The sequence below is a fragment of the Suricata suricatta genome, chromosome X, assembly GCF_006229205.1.
Source record: "Suricata suricatta isolate VVHF042 chromosome X, meerkat_22Aug2017_6uvM2_HiC, whole genome shotgun sequence".
In the NCBI taxonomy this organism is placed as follows: domain Eukaryota; kingdom Metazoa; phylum Chordata; class Mammalia; order Carnivora; family Herpestidae; genus Suricata; species Suricata suricatta.
In genome coordinates this window covers 86,636,383-86,654,079 of record NC_043717.1, presented here as the reverse complement: position 1 = coordinate 86,654,079, position 17,697 = coordinate 86,636,383, and the positions used below count along the sequence as shown (strand labels likewise).

Here is a 17,697-nt window from a genome sequence, read left to right as displayed (position 1 = left end):
TGCTGAACAGCGGTGCCCAGTGAGACACTGTCCCTGTCCCTTCTTACCTGCACAGAAAAGCATGAGCAAATTTCCCAACCTGCATAATGTAACTAATTCTTCTTACAGTCTTCTCTGTACAAAATCTGACTTCTTTCACTTTTGTCCTCCAATGTGTCAAGCCAGTTCTGAACACTCCTTCAAGTTTTTCCTCTGTCCTTCTGAAGCTGAGGGAACCCAGAGTGGAACCCGCTGTTCGAGTCAGGGTCAGAGCCCTGCCGAGGTCGGCAGAGTGTGGGTGGCCTCCTGAGAGAGCTCGAGCATTTCTCTGGGGTGACGAGGCTGCCTTCTGCGGCCAGAGGCGACAGGCTGTTTGCCAAGGTGGAAAGAGAAATTCTGCTCTGAGAGGCGAGACAGAGAAACAGAAACAGACGCAAAAGTTGGCAGGACAGAGGACTGCCGCGTCCAGGTAGCTAAGCCAGCAATCCACCCAGCTTTTGATTATGTGTGGCAATGGAGAGAAGAAATGACACGGATGGCCCTGAAAGGTGGGTCATCCAAAGGGGATTTTAAAATGCATCTTGTGCAGTGGTAGCATGTGGGCTTGTATTAGGTAATGTGATGTTGTTTAAATAGTTCATTGATTTCCATAATTCCGTTTGACTTGGACCAGGCTCAGAATTGCACACCCCAAGTATTAGTACTTGATGCTTGACTGCCCCTAAGCGTCCTGAATGTCACGGGGAAAGCTGACCACAGACAAACGGCTCACAAAGAGGTGACTGTCAAAGCAGGAATACCAACCAAAGGAGGCAAAGGTTCTGGCCTGAAGGGGCCGGCGGGCTCCTAATTGCAATGACCCTGCCACACCAGGGGCCCACGGGAGGGTCCCAGCAAACACACAGAGGGCCAGCCCCAGAGGCTGCAAGAGTAGCCAGGATGCCCTTGCTTGCTTCCCAAGCATTTCCCTGGCAAAGGCTTCTACTACACTGAACTGGGAAGGTCCCAGACTGAGGCCAAAGCTTCAGTGTGTCACTGCTGCTGGTCCAGGCCCTTGCCCATGTGAGAGCCGTCCACTCGGAGACTGTGAATTTACATGATTTCTTGATCCCTGGTCTACTGTATTCTCTCTCTTTCCAGACCTTGTTAGCACCACCACCCCCACCAAAAAAGCCATCCACTGAAAAATTGGAAAGCCCTCATAATAGCTCTGAGTGCCTTCTAGGCTATTTTATAAATGCTCAATTTTATGGAAGATGGCTAATGAGGGATTCTCCCCCCTCCCAGGCAGGATTAGAAGTAGGGGGAGGGGCAAGGAAAACAAGCCATGTCTCTGGGTGAGATATCTGCCAGGTTCCCATATAGAACTCGTTGTGTGAAGGAGTAATTAGTCCAAACACATCTGTTTCCAGTGTTTTCTAGAATCTCAGAGTAGAAAGAGAACTAAGGCACCACGAGGTCCAGCCCCGTGTCTCCAGGCAGGCAAAGGATTTCAGTTAAGTAAGAACAGAGAATTGTCAACTGTTCCTTCAGGTCTCCAGAGACAGAGACTCTCCACACCTTTGCTCAGTCACCTCTCCATGTATGTGCTTTGTGCCCTCGATAAGGATCAAGAATGAGCAGACAGAACTGTCGTGGGTCATGCTGGGGAGGACTGCAATAGCGAGAGGGAGTGAGCAGAAGAAAGAGAGGCTCCTGGCCGAAAAACCGTCCCGAGGCTGGGAGGAAAGATTAGCTGCTGCTTACGGGACATCTACAGGGGCGGAGCCCAGCCTCCCAATACCGCCATCGCTGGCTCTGTCTCTTCCGTAAGCACATGGGCTCTCATATCCACCCATCCCTTCCATTTCCGCTGGTAGCATTTTATTTCACTCACTCAACAAGTAGATGTAGTGAGAATCTACTCTGTGCCAGACACGGAGAATACAGGTCTGAATGAGACATGGGCGCCCTCCCTCTATGGATAAGAGCTTACAAACTAGTAAGGGAGAAAAATCCCAATGATAGGCAATCACAATACATTGAATAAAGGCAAGAAGCCATCATCTTCTTACACAAATGAAGGCTGCAGGCTTCCACCATGCCTTCCTGCTACACATATCCCCTTCTAAGATCTGCTGCCACCAAAGTGTTGCTTTCATCACACTCTGGTCTCCCTGAAAACTCTTCTGTGCCTCCTCATTCTCTACGGACTGCCTGCTTTCCTACAGAGCCTGAAGCTCCAGTTCCCCTATGCTCTGGTTCCAACATGCCTCTCAACCTTCTCTCCCACTGCCCTCTTAGAACAACCTTATGCCCCAACAAGCCAGTCCTTTTTTTAAAGTTTATTTATTTTAAGAGAAAGAGAGAGAGCAGGAGAGGGACAGAGAGAGAGGGAGAGAGAACCCCAAGCAGGCTTCACCCTGTCAGCATAGAGCCAATGTGGGGCTCAAACCCACGAACCACGAGATCATGACCTGAGCTGGGCAGATGCTTAACAGACTAAACCACCCAGACACCCCAACCCAGTTCTTTTAAAGGACATCCCATCCACCCGCATGCTTTTCTTCATATCATCACCTCTCTTTGGAATGCCTTCCTCTCCACCCCCATCTCTACATACCAAGGGTTGAGCTTTACCTAACTTCTAGAATTCAAATGCTATCTCCTTCTAGTCCTTTTCTGTTCAGCCCAGTTGGAAAGACTTCTACCTCCTCTGAGCTTCTACAGCTTGTTTACAGAAGTACCTGGCAACATTCTGGCATTAGAGTGATTCGTGTGAATGTCTTATCTGCCCCCCTAGACTTTGAATTTCATTCAACATTGTACCTCTGGTACCTTGCACAAGACTGATACTTATTGAATAAAGGACAGGTGGAGATAGAATGGCCTTTTGGACTTGGAGCCGAATCAGAGGAAGCCAAATGAAGTTATTGCTGAGGAAGGGGAATCCAGTATTTTCCACAGAATGCTTAGATTAGGTTGGTCAGGTTCCTGGCATGAGAAGGTGAAAAGGGTCTGTTTTCCTTTAAAAAAATAAGTAATGAATTTCCTTCTATAATCTTTAATATTTTCTTAAAAGCCAGGGTGGAGGAACTTCTGGTTTTTACTCTGCATGGTTTAGCTCAGGCTTAAATTGTCCTCAAGGGAAAAGGGCAGGCTCTCCCTTATGAGAAAATATCAGACCAAATATATTTTTAATAATGTGTAAATATCACCCTACCCCATCTAAACTATATGCACCTCCAGGACAAGAATGAATTCTGAATTTCCTCTACAAATGTTTTCTTTGCTCCAATGGGGGCACGCACACACACGCGCACGCACACACACACACACACACAAGTGTACATTGGCTATCAAGGTGCTGAGCAGGAGTTATACTCAATACTTCACTGATTGGTGTCCTGTGAAACCCTCCCAGTGGAATTCTGTAAAATTGGGACAGGAAAGGACAATTCGATGACAAATCTCTTCTTACTAAATGCACTTCAGCAGTCAGCATTTGCAGGCCTCGTTAAGCGAGTGCTACTCGGAGCCCGGAGAAGGCGGGGCTTGCTACCATGTTGTGGCCTGAAGGGTTGGGTTGCAGCATATTGGCTTGTACTCTGCACCAAAAGATGCAGGCACCGAAGGGAAACACACACCAGAAGAGGTTTTGATTAAACTTGTGTCTTTGACATTGAGTCTGGAAACATGCATTCCCCTGTGATGGAGAGAAAATACTCAAGTAAGCCATAGGAAATCAAAGCCTCCCTTTATTTCTTATCTACTTTTGAGCAATCTTTCCAAAGTTGTGGGTATTATACACTGATGAGTACTTCTGCCTGTCACTCTTCCTTGGAAAGTGACCCCACAAAAGAGAGGTGGGCCATATGTTTAGACCTAGGGCCGTACAAATGATAGAGACACCACATGGAAGATACCACCCAATGTGACTGCTATATATAACTGCCTGGCAGAACTGAGGGTATGTGAGTGAGTTCGGTAAAGTGTTTCAGGGCTATTTTGTGGGGGGTTCTTTCCTTTATTCTTATTGAGATATAACTGACACACAGCACTGTAGAAACTTAAGGTGTTCAGCCTAATTACTTGACTTCTAATATTGAGAAATGATTACCAAAACAAGTTTAGTTAACATCCATCATCTCATAGATACAAAAACAAAGAGAAAGAAAGATGGTTTTTTTCCTTCTCATGAGAACTTTCAGGATCTGCCCTCTTAGCAACGTTCCCAAATACCTATCATACATCAGTGGAAGCGGTCGTTATCATGCTGTACATTGTAATGTATTCGTTTACCTTCTAACTGGCAGTTTGTGCCTTTTTGACTACCTTTCTTCGATTCCCCCACCCACCCCACCTCTGATAACCACAAATCTGATCTTTTCTGAGTTTGGTATGTGTGGTTTCTTTTTTGTTTTGGATTCTACATGTAAGTGAGATCATACACTATTTGTCTGACATATTTCACTTAGCATTACGCCCTCCAGGTAGAGTGCTTTGTTTATGATAGACTTAAAGTCAAATATGCATTTTCAAGAAGGATGAATGTCCAGCCATGGAAAGCAAATCAGGCAATATAACTTTCAAACTATCCAGCAACTGGGAAGGACTATGGAAAATTCGACCTGATCCCCAACACCATTGCCTCTCTCCCCAGAAAAGGATCAGGCAGCCACCTCCCAGCTAGATCTATCTGGGTAATTACAGCCTTCCCCAGCCCTGTTTATCTTTCCTCTCCAAATGTACTCCTATCAATTTGGCAAGTGGGGATGGGAGCAGAATATGTAGGAGCATGGCTGTGCTCTTGGGAATAAGCTTTTAGATGTATAATCTCAGACAAAAAGCATCAGTGACTGAGCTTAAAATGTGTCTGAAGGAGAGAGGGGTTTAGGAAACCAGATTTATCCACTGGCCACTGCTGAGTGTCACTAGAATTTTTGGCCCTTGTACCTCTGCTCGCGGATGGCTCAGAAGGCGTCTGATCCTGTCATCTTGCCCTGAGGAGTGGACACCTCCACGGCCCTCACCTGTAAGTGAGGTGCTTTAAAACAAGAGGCCCTGTGACTGAGAAAGAAGGAAAACTGCCCCAAGCTGGAAAGCCCATTGGGAACTTGCATGCATAGCGTCTGAAGCTGGATTTGCTGGAACAATGGCCATGAGGGACCGTGCCATGATTTGAGGAAACCACTTAGAAACTAGGAAAGGGAATCCAATGAGGCAGAGTTGCTGTCGATGGATGGGAAACAAAGAGGAACGGTCTGTCTAATCCAGGCTGTGGGCCCCAGTCTCCTTTGTGAGGAAGGCAGCTTCCTTCTGTCCACTTCCTGGAAACACGTTCCTGCAGGGAAAAGCAGCTTGTACCTTGGGATACTTAAAGGTAGACGTTGTTTTCCTATCCTCGAAGGAAGACCAGGCAGACAGGGTTGAGACTGTGCTGGGCACTCAAGCCCTTCCATGCCTTCTTCTCATCAGGGGCCTGAGATTTGCAGCCCCAGAGCCCCAGAGCAGGCCGTGGGCAAATGGGCTGAGCAGGGGCCGGGATTCGGCCATTAACCCCAGGCACAAATAGTACCCTTCAGCCTTTCCTTGATAATGAGGCCTTAGCTGCATAGTAGCAACACACCCTCGACCATTTTGACTCAAATGTACTTCAACAAAGGATGCATCCAGTTAAACAATTAGGCGTGGCCTATCTTTGATGTCAAATGACCTATTTGATTGTTTTATACGCATACATGACTGTTTAAGCCATTAGGGTGTGTGTGTGTGTGTGTGTGCACGTGCTCATATACATATTGCACTGAGCTTGAGGTGGCACTGTGTATAGGCCCAAGTTCAGTTCTGTCTGATGAAATAAGGTCCAGCCTCCTCTCCCAAGCCTACCAAAGGCTGGTCTAGGTTTTAAAATTTGAACAACTCTCCAGGCTGAGTTCTTTAAAACCTAGTGAACTAACACGAAATCACTATGCCATTTTGCATAATTGTCGGGGAGGAAACAGCGGAGCCAGCCTTCGCCATCGTGTCCAGGCTGTATCCTGATCACTTTGGGTGAAAAGAATATAATTGTTTAACATTTTAAAAGCAAGTAAAAGTGCTTAAATATTTTGTAATTTGCAACTTGAAAAGAAAACAGTAATGGGTTTCCAAGTGCATGTCTTTACTTTTAATGAAGTGTTTATTTTTCATGGTTCTATTGGCAATAAAAGAACAGCTCCACATCACAAGCCTTCAGGGAAGCCGTTTCCATTTGGAGGACAGTGAGATTGCCAATCATTCCGATTTTTTTTTTAAAAAAAGTAAACTCACTAGACTATATTTCCAGACATAGGTAATTGCCTATTATCCCAGGTAATTATTTTTTTTGTCTCTTACTCATATAGGCAAATTACAGTGCATTATGCACTATACTCCAAAAAGATTTTTTAAAAAAATTAAGTGACACTGAGATCAGGGGTCTCCAGAATGTTTTAATGAACATGCATCCATTATCCTCCGCGCTTGTTCATTTTGTTGGAAGAATGATTCATTCATTTCAAATTTGGCAACTTAAACAGCAGCAAATATAATTTTCCTATCACAAGGCAAAATCAGTTTATTGCTCTTCCAGACAATCAGGGCGGTTTGTGCCCTTTTTTTCTTTGCCAACAGCACCCTCTGCTGGTTTCTGTTATCCATCACATCTAATGGGATCGACCCAAATTGCAAACGGAGGCCTCCCTGCAACATTACACACAGCAGGACATGATTCATAAATCAGTTTTCCACCCTGGTGATTCATTACCAGATATATTTTTTCTGTAAAACAGCACAGCTCAAGGAAGTCATCAAGAATTCAGAAGCTGCAAGAAATACCTTCGTTTGATTAATCATCTCTCTGACCTTTTTCTTCTTATTGAACAAGGTTAATAATACTTGTTATCACTCAAAGTTAAACTGTATTAGCTGCCAAGTGATTTTTATTTGCAAAGGCCTTTTATTGCTGCCAAGAGGCTTCAAAGTTGGGATTGGTTACATTCCTCAGGTATGACCCTGAGGGACATCTGACCAATGCAACATTTCCCACTGGAGAGGTCAGCAGCTTCCACAGCGACCTGGAGAAGCTGACAAAAGTGGAACTAGATACTTCCAACCGGGAAAACGTCCTCATGTCCACCAACTTGACAGCAACTAGTACCATATATATTTTAAAACAAGGTAAGGATAGTTCCCACTTCGCCTATCTTCACTTCTACCATCAACCCTCTGCATGCCATTAATAAATAGAATTCACTTGTGGCTGAGGAGATGGCTCCTTCTCCCTATTTTCCAGCTACAGAGGCTGAAACGCAAACAAAACCACACCTTTCACAAAGTTCACATTGTCACATTGGGCCACATCTCTGTGGGGGCTGTGAGGGTAAATCCCTGCCAAATCCGCTCCTCTTTCGTCATTTCCCAACACCCAGCTGTTTGTAAGGCTCTTTTAGGCTCTGATTGGGTTGTATTAAAGAAATGATGTCTGCGCCCCAGCTGAGGTTAGCATTCTAGATCAGTGCTGATGCGGGTGAAAAGAAGGATGGGTTGGGAGAGACACCAAGCAAGAATATAAGTGAAACGAGAGAATTAAAATCTCATTCTATTCAGAGAGAAAAGAAAAGTAAGAGTTGGACAAAAAGGAAAGGAGGCCTGGAGCGAGGGAGGGGAGAAGAGGAGGAAAGGGGGAGGAGAGAGAGGGAGAGAAGAAAACGGAAAGGAAAGATGGAAGGGAGGGGAGGAGGGTTGCATTTGGAGGGAATGTCTTGGAAGCTAAAGGGACATGGACAGAGACGTTGTTTTCTTTCTGCCCAGTCATTAAGGACTGATTCTCTTATCAGGCTTTGGGGCCAGAGGCACAAGTGTTCAGAGTTCAGGTTCACTCCGAAAGGACCGGTAGTAACCTTTGTCAGTGTTAGCATCTTGCTGCGTAAGGCAGCCTGTCTGGTCAGTCGGTGTCCCCAGGCGCTAAGGAGGCAGAGTTGAACTTCGTCTGCTCCTTCTAGCTCCCAGCATATCAAACTGAGGAGGCCACCCCACCAAGTCTGAGATGGATTTTGTGAGGGAATTCTTTAAAACTGAAAAAGAAAAGGCCAAAGACAGCCTGCAGTATTAGACAGGAATCTTTTATCCAAGAAACAAGATACCCCAGCTATCAAAATAACGAGACCCAAATGGACAGAGAGCGCATCTGCCTGTCAGAGGGGTTGCCGAGCCCGGAAGGCAGCGACCCATCTGCTCATCCTTCCCCAGACTTGTCTCCTGAAGCTACCCTTGTCTCTTCTCTGCCTCCTGTGCTTCCCTTTCTTACCCTCTTCCTCCTTTGCTCCTCTGTCTACAGAAAATACCCAGAGCACCTATCGAGTGAGTCCAGACGGCTCTCTACGTGTCACCTTCGCCAGCGGAATGGAGATTAGCCTCAGCTCTGAGCCCCACATCTTGGCGGGGGCGGTCAACCCCACCCTGGGCAAATGCAACATCTCCCTGCCCGGAGAGCACAATGCAAACCTCATCGAGTGGCGGCAGCGCAAGGAGCAAAACAAGGGCAACATTTCGGCGTTCGAAAGGAGACTGAGGGTAAGGCTTGACCCCACGCAAGCTACGCAACTTGCGTTTTATGTGGCAAAACTGCAGCGCCGCCCTGATCTGAAGTCCCATTGCAACAAAGCTTTTCTAGGTGACTGACTAGCCTATATGATACACTAATTTGAGACAGGGTGCTAACGGCTGATAATGGTTCAGGATCCTTAAATGAACATTCTAATAGGAGCATTCTTTGTCATTAGCCAGCTAAAGTGCTCTAATAGTAGCAATTTCAGGCACCAACAAAGTCTGGGTGGGAGGAATGTGTTTAGTCGGGAGGCCCTCCAGAATCCCTTCCAGCATGCCCGGCAGATGGTTATCAGACTCACTACACCGACCCAGCTCCCTGCTCCAAGGGTAGTTTATACTTTATGCAGAAAGACTCGGCAGGCACCCAAACCAGGACATGAGACATAAGGCAACATCTGGACAAAGGCAGGTGCAAAGGAAGAATTGGTGAGTGATATCATCACCGTGAAGACACTCTTAAGGGCCAGAGCGGCGAAGCACTAGCACCCAGATGGGTCTAGTGGTGCTCAGAGAGAGCTGTCCGGGGGGCATTATAGGTTTGGGGGTTTTCATGTCCTTACCGGGCACAGTTCACTGCAGTTAAGCAGAGATCCCTGCCAAACCTGCCTTTCTGCAGCACGCAAAGCCTACGAACTCCACAGCACTCTGTCTGCCTGTTCCTTCTTAATGTTAGGATGATGTGACCAACTTTCCAAACATAGTAGCATTCAATATCAGCCCCAGAGCAACTGCCAGCCCAAGGGAAACAATCAGTCACGGCTGAGGCCAGGCCTGCTTTGAGCGCCTAGCTGCCTGGGCTGCTCGCCCTTTCTTCACGCACAGCACAAGTTTGCTCCTGGTGAAAATGTGGTAACCTTTAGGCTGTGGAAATACGACGCCAAACAACCACCCGATTCCAGTAAGAAGCGGACAAACCAGTCCAAGGGTGTGATATGAACAAAATAATCCATGACCATGACAGCACTCACTTTTTTACTCACTTCTGTTGGTGACATATAGGCACAGACTTCAATGGTTTTGTAATGGCACATATCAATTTGTATGTTTTGATTCTACCCCCAGTCTATCCCCAACAGAACATTTACTGCTGCTGTGGCACTGAACGGAGAAGTGAAACCAGTCCAAAGAGTCACACTGCTCTATGTGTGAGGCAGTGAGGTTTTCGGTCAGAATTCTAGAAATGAGATCTCCCGGGTAGTGCCATAGATGGGGAAGTTAGATGTCCTGGCTTAAGAAATGCCTTTATTTTCTTCACCTGTGGAATGAAAATATCATCCACCTGTAGAATGGAAATATACTCGAGAAAAAACTATCTACATATGGCTTATAAATCTCATGGACTCCCCACAGAATAATTGGATCACATACATGATTTAGTGCCTCCCCCGGTTTATAGCCTCAAGAAAACATTATGAACCATATCATGTTCTATGTGACTTTGGGGTTTTCCTCTCTAAAATAACCCACCATTTTCTCCCCTCCATAGGCACAGATAATGGAGAGATGATAAACTGTAACTTACGTCTCATATCCCAAATTGTTCTTAATGTTGAAAAGTCATAAAACATTTGGGGCATCTGAGGGCTCTTTAGTATTAAGGAGTGAAGTCTTATTTAGTTAACACTATTTATAATTGACCCATTTCCCTTCCTGGGGTATATTTGAGCAGATTTGTGGAACTGCTTATAAGGGCAAAAAACTCAGGACCTTCTCCTCTATGTGACTTCTAGGGTACTTCCTGAGGTCCTGTGACATGATGAGCCCCTTAGCAGCTGAGTGGTATCACCAAGCATGTTCCTAGAAACCTAACAGCAATCATTTACATATGTTTCATACCCTGGAGTTAACAAAATTCTTTCATCACCAGGATTTTATTTGATCACCACAGTCATCAATTGTTGTTATTCCCAATTTACAGATAAGGAGACTAAGACCCAGAGAGGTTAAGTGATTTGCCCAAAGTCAAACAGCTATTAAGGATCAGAGCCAGCACTAAAATGCGGGTCTTCGCCTAGCACAGCACTCTTTCCACTTCATCATGCTGTACTGCCTTGTTCTTTAAAATAATTAATCTATAAATCATTGCCCCACTCAGTGGAGCCACCTTGGCAGGGCCTGACTCCTCATTTCAATACTGACAAAAAGAGACAAATAATCGACTCTAATGTACTGGCAAGTGTGGGTGGTACAGGACAACTGGCTGGCTTCCAGGCAGGGGAAGTGTGGAAGAGGCAAGGGAAGGGAAGCTGTTCAACTGGCTACTTCTTATCTTTTCCCCCCATCCTTATGCATTTTTCTGTATATTGCTGCGTCAGTTTCCCCAGTTTAGGAAAGTCTGATTTAACAGGACATATATGCTCCCTTAACATAGGTGTGAATCCAATTTTGACAAGACAAATTCTCTTTCGCTGCTGAGTGTATTATTTCAGAGACGGTGCCCCTTCACTTCTGGGAGCTTTTCAAGGGGCAAGAAGATGGCACGGGCTGCAATGGTTTCTCTTCCCAGGCCAGATATGCAGGGACCCATTTGTAGGCATACATGTAAAGAACAAACTTTTCCGATGCCCTCAAGGACCTCAAGGCCTTAAACTGAATCATTTAAAAAAAATTATGTGTTTACATTCAAGTGAATCAACATACAGTGTAGTATTGGTTTCAGGAGTAGAACCCAGTGACTCATCTTACATAGGACACCCATTGCTCATCCCAACAAGTGCCCTCCTTCCCACCACATCCCCCCCGCAACCAGCAACCCTCAGTTTGTTGTCTGTCATTAGAGTCTCTTATGGTTTGCTTCCTTCTCTGTTTTTATCTTATTTTTCCTTCCCTTCCCCTATGTTCATCTGTTGTGTTCCTCAAGTTCCACATATGAGTGAAATCATATGATATCTGTCTTTCTCTGACCACATGCTGTGGTTCCATCCATGCCGTTGTGAATGGCAAACTTTTCATTCTTTTTGATTGTCAAGTAATATTCCATTGCATGAATATGCCTCATCTTCTTTACCCATTCATCTAGCCCGAATCATTTATTTCTCCTGGTGGAGTAGCCATTCCAGAGTGAGGGCAAGTGGGGGTACCAGAGCTCTGGAGACAGAATACCAAGTTCAGATAGTCATACAACATAGAAACTCCTGCTGCACTGTGGGAAATAGGACTCCTCTTTGAAAAACCACACAGAGGTATGGATGTAATCTTTAAATGTGCTTGGGAATCAGGTCCTAAAACACTACTTGGTCAGGCACAAAATGACAGGTTCGTTTAAAGGCCCATTTGGGGGGGCGCCTGGGTGGCTCAGTTGGTTAAGCGTCCGGCTTCCGGCTTCGGCTTAGGTCACGATCTCACGGGTCGTGGGTTCAAGCCCCGCGTCGGGCTCTGTGCTGACAGCTACTTCAGAGCCTGGAGCCTGCTTCCGATTCTGTATGTACCTCTCTCTCTGACCTCCCCCTGCTCCTGCTGTCTCTTGCTGTCTCTCAAAAATAAATTTAAAAATTTTTAAAAATAAATTAAAAAATAAATAAATAAAAGCCCATTTGGTAACATGATGGACATTCCAAAAAAGCTATCTGTTACATCTACCCTAGACCTTGTAGCTCAAAGAAAAGGCATACAAGCATAGACTTTTGGAGATAACGCAACAAGAGTTGCTCTTCTCCAATGATTGGTGGGATTTTTTTTTCATACAAAGTCAGGGCTCCCTCAAAGTGAGCAAGACAGACTGTCGGGATGTGGGATACCCTGTTCACCCTGGCCCAGCAAGGGATTTGTTACCTCTGGGCTGTCCTGCACCAACGCCATTAAGTGAAATAAATGACATTAACATCCTGAAATTTCCTTTATTTTAAAAATCCATCCCCACCCCAACAACCTGAGTTGTGTTTGAATCATCTTCCTTGCAAAGTATTTTTACATCCAGTCCATGTATCTTATCTGCTGCATCAGCCTGTCCCCACAAACACGTTTCCCTGGACAATGGAGAAGTTAGAGTACAGAGACCAATGGAAGTGGTTGTAAAAGAATTGGACATTCACCCACAGGAAACCAGGCTGGGAACCTCATCTAGACTGCACCTCGCCACATGCACGGACACCAATGCCATTATGGGAGACGTATCCCAGCACTGGATCCCAGAGCACCTCACAAGATTTCGCAGGCTGAGATGTGAGGTTACAGAAAAACCCCAGCCCTACAGCCTCCTTTAAAGAAAAAAGAAAAGTCCAGGAAGCTTAGCACTTCAAACCAAAGTCATAAAATCAAGTAAGATGATTATGTGTTTACAAGCAAAACGAAGCAAAGACTAATCTAAAACCCTCACAATTGATTTTTGTCCCCTCTCTACTCAAAGATAACTGAGAACCAGGTAGATTGGCTTTTAAAACCGACCTGTGAATGTTCATAGGTGATCTGAACTCTTAAAGGGGGAAACAAGGTCAGATGCAACACAGGGTCCCAGGCTGACAGATGAGGGGGAATTGGGGAGGCAGCCAAGAGGTTCCAGCATCTCCTTCCCTTCTCAGAAAATGCCTTTGCTGACAGGGCACTCCGCTACAGGCTGCTCAGAGTTGGAGTTCACGTTTGCTTCAAGCTATTTTAACTTCCTTCTCCCCAGTTCTGCTGGAGGGATTCGCTTGGTGAAAATTTAGATAAGAAACCTGATTGCAGATAGGTTAATCTACTTTCAAAATATATGTCGTTCTCAGTCCCCAGTAACAGTGCGTCTACCCCTAAGGAGTCACCTGGAGACAGGAGCATTCAGGCATCCAGGTGGCTGGACTGAGTTGGGTTTTGGGGGGCCAGGGGATTCTTGGGGATTTCCAAGCATAGAGGCTACTATATTTATTGATGTTGAGTCAATTCCACTAAGAGAACTCGAAAGAAAGTGTCATTTCACATACTATTCAGCATGCATATAAGCATGAATGATTTGGTATAAAAAATTGCCATTGTCTGTTGTATGCTTACACAAATGACTTCACCAACAGGAAAGCATTTAAACGACAGCAAATTAATATAATACAAAAAGCATCTAAGTTAAATGATATGGCAAAAGTCAGCCATATCATTGAGCAGAATGAATAAGATTTTGAGGAAGAACTGGTACGCCCATACTACTGTACACTTTTCCCCACCTATGAAATGAGGGTTATGGGCTGTGCAATCGCTATCATTAGTGACATTATCATAATTGATCACAATTACAGCACCTAACAGTCACTGAGGTCTTACTATACGTATTGCTATATATTAACTCAGTTAGTACTCATGACACTTTATCAGGTGGGTTCTATTATTATCATTCCCATTTTACAGATTAAGAAACAGGCACAGAGAAGTCACACATAGTAAGTGGTGATACCAGGATTTGAACTCAGATGGGTCAACTCAATAGCGCATGCCCCAAGATCCCTACTAGCACTAAGACTTTGGGGGCTGGCAAGGTAAGAAGAGTATCTTGTGAGTAAAAAAAAAAAAAAAAAGAAAAGAGATAAAAGGAAATTCCAGATGGAATAGTAGCAGCTGATGCTAACACGAAATGCAAGTCCTGTTCGTTTATAGGCAAATCTGAAATAAAAGCAAGCCTACATACAGTTTTGATGGTCAGCCTAGCAATGATCAATAACAAATAAAATCTGTAGCATTGTCCTGATTGATTTCTAAAAATCAAGTACTGATTAACCTCAAACCAGTGAGTGCAGTGTAGCATGTACTAAGTTAAAATCTGTGACTTTTCTATCCATTCTCATAAATTCATAGAAATTAAATGCAGTGCGTCTCCCAAACTGTGATGTGATTACTTGGCCCACATCCCTTATTCACCTTCTGACCTATTTTAGCAAAGATTAACAGGTTAATTCAGTTGCGTTGTGAGCTGAAATGCTAGACGGCATCCTTGAAAATTCAGCCTTCTCTTCCCTGGAGAAGAAAGGAAATCAATTGCCATAATCATAGCTTACTTAGAGTTCAACATATTCTGTGTGTTTTATATGTATGTTTTATATGTATATTCAGTTGAACCATAGCTAATTGCCCTTTTTGTAGGCCAAAAATAGTCAAATATCAACAAGCTGCCTATAGATCAATTTCATATATCTTTATCCTGCTAATTGAATGAGTCTTGAATCTGAAGGGTTGAAAAGACTTTCTCTGAAGCAATTAAAGCATAAATTCCTAGGAAGGAGAAAGAAAGTCTCTGAGTAGAGGCAAAGGACACTTTCCTTTGGAGCTTCTGCCTGTACCTCCTCTTTCAAGCACTTTGAGCTCTGCTGGAAACACAATGCATGGCTCCCTGGGGCACTTACTTCCCTCTTTCCCTTCTGGTCCAAGTAGGAACAAAAAGTAAGCCCTTCTCCTTATTTCTGCTTAGTGAAGCTGAAAGAAATGCAAGGGCAACCAGAGGATGAACAAAAGTGTAGATACTTCTTCTCATATGGAAAATGTTTACCAAGTCCAGCTTTCTTACCCCAACATACAGCTCATCAGTTGCCAAACTCAGAGATCCCGTTCAATGCACAACCTGTCCAAAGAGACCTTCCTTTGAACTTGGGGCAATTACCAAATTTCAACCCTTTCTTTGCCCTCTCTTGTCCAACCCAAGAATTGGTGTAGACTGGAGGAAGAGTAAATTTGGGAGAAAAACAATTTCCTTCCACTCTTCTGAGTTCTTTGACTGGTGTAATAATTTAACAGTCATAAAAACAGATGAAGAGGAGGGAAACAGACCTAAGTTTAATGACATGTATACCTTCTATGTATATGACAGACACAAGGAAACTGAGTAGATTCCCAGTTAGCTGAAGCCAATACCTTAAGTAACATCTCCAGCTAAAGACAAAAGATGTTGGAGGTAAGGACTCAGTTATGGGAGGTTACCGGGAAAACAACAATAAACAAAGATGTAGTTTAATGTAGTTTTAAATCCTCACCTTCTCCATTGCTAAGAGTTTCTATATATTTAGTCATTCCCCACATTCTGATACAGGGAGACACCCTTACAAATGGAAATTCCCCATAAAAATGTAAATGGGCAACTTCATAATTTTTTAAGAGCTTCTGTGTCCACTTCTTAAAAATAATCAGCCTAAAATAATCCTTATGCCAAAGAGGCATATTTTGTGGTGGCAAATTCTGCTCCCAGGCAGACTTTTTGTATTATTTAGTATTTTATGTATTATTTATTATCTCTTATTTCATTATTTAGTATTGTATTATTTAGTATTTTATGTATTATTTATTATCTCTTATTTCATTATTTATTTCCCATGAAAATAAAGATTGATGGTCCACACGTAGGTCAAAGGTGATTATTGTCTTTCAGGCAAACTAGTGTTTGTATGAACGTGGAGCTTTCCCAGCTTTGCTCATGACCCTAGTAGTCATTGGCAATCAGCTTAAGTTTGGATTCCTGCCAAAATGGCCAGAGGATATAAGTTCTCCACGATGACAGTGGGAGAGCCCACCCAGAAAAGCATACTCCTTCCCAGCCTCCCTAGGTCACACTTAGTTTCCACAGGAGACTCGGGATAACTCTGTGGCACCTTCTATTCCTTCATTCCCTTTTATCTCTAGCTGAATTTTACATTTCCTTCTCTTTTGGGTTCCTGGTCCCAATTCCAATGTGGAAGGTGGAGGCAACTGACACTAAAAAGCAATTCTTGGGACATCAGCTGGCTGTCCTACAAGTCAATTTAATTCTGACACGATCTACCAAGAGATAGCATCAGATTCCCCAGGTTGAGGGTTCAGTCTGACAAAACTGCCCCCTGCCCACTACTTAGATGCCAGTCACCAAGTCCAAGTTGCTACCAGTGCTTCTGATGGATTGGCTATAAGCCAGAGGTTCCCACAACCCTTTCCTTGGGTTCAATTAATTTGCTAGAGCAGCTCACGGAACTTAGAAACATTTGACTTACTAGATCACCAGTTTATTATAAAGGGCAGAACTCAGGAAGAGCCGAATGGAAGAGATGCAGAGGGCAGGGTAGGGGGAAGCGGTGTGGAGCTTCCATGCTCTCCAGATGCACTACTCTCCCCTAGCATCTCCACTTGCTCACCAGCCCAGAAGCTGGCCGACCTATTCTTTGGGTTTGTTTGTTTTTAGAGAGAGAGTGAGCATGAGCAGGAGAGGGGGCCAGAGGGAGACAAATCTTAAGCAGGCTCCACACTGAGCACAGAGCCTGACATGGGACTTCATCCCATGACTCTAGGATCATGACCTGAACTGAAATCAAGAGTCAGATGCTCAACCTACTGAGCCACCCAAGCGCCCCTCCTTTGAGTTTTTATGGAGACTTCATTACTTAGGAAAGATCGACTAAATCTTTGCCTATTGGCAATTGATTCAACCCTCAACCACTACCCCCTTCTCCAGAGGTTTGGAGGGAGGAAGTAAAAGTACCAACCCTCTAATCACAAGGTTGGCTTCCCTGGCAACCAGTCCCCATTATTAGGTTACCAGAGGGCCTTCCAAAGTCACTTCAGTGATAAACAAACTGCAGCTTTCTCACTCTTACCATAGGCAATTCCAAGGGTTTTAGGAGGTTGTGCCAGGAACTGGGTGGAAGACCAAGTATATATTTCTTACAAATCACAGCATAACACCTGCCAAACCTTTAAAACTAGTTTTCTGGCAGCATCCGAATATCAGAGTACATTAGCCAAAGAAGAGAAGCATGGTGGCTGACGTATTGACAGGCAGAGAAAAAACACTGGGCCATCTTCCTCTGCTTTGTACTACTTACCAGTGATCCTCGCTTGTGTAACGGTAATGGCTTTATTAAGAAATGTGTTCTTGAGTAGTAAACTTAATCTATCAGACAAATAAAACCACAAATTTAGTGGAACTGGAAATCACTTGTTACTTTGGCTCTTTAACTATCATTGTAACATAAATTGTAACAGTTACAACCATCTCTGGGAGTACATGGCTATTTTACAGCTACTGTAAATGAGCGGTATTACAGTTGGAGGTATGCGGCTATAAAACCACGGGAAAGGCAGTTGAAGGAAGAACACCCGGTTACGTGTGGATTTCCAAGCCCTGCGTATCAAAAGACAGAAAATATGTGCTTCACTATCAGCTTTCAGGGAATAACAGCAGGTTACGGTATA

General features: G+C 44.3%; 1 protein-coding gene across 3 annotated transcripts in view; it reads left to right on the top strand.

The window, feature by feature from the left end:
* Positions 1-17,697, top strand: part of TENM1 (teneurin transmembrane protein 1) — a 552,583-nt gene that overhangs the window by 517,782 nt on the left and 17,104 nt on the right. For all 3 annotated transcript variants that reach the window (XM_029930000.1, XM_029929999.1, XM_029929998.1), the window contains 2 exons: positions 6,986-7,158; positions 8,318-8,553. In XM_029930000.1, the coding sequence (XP_029785860.1) occupies positions 6,986-7,158; positions 8,318-8,553 (409 nt within the window). The remainder of the gene's footprint in view (positions 1-6,985; positions 7,159-8,317; positions 8,554-17,697) is intronic.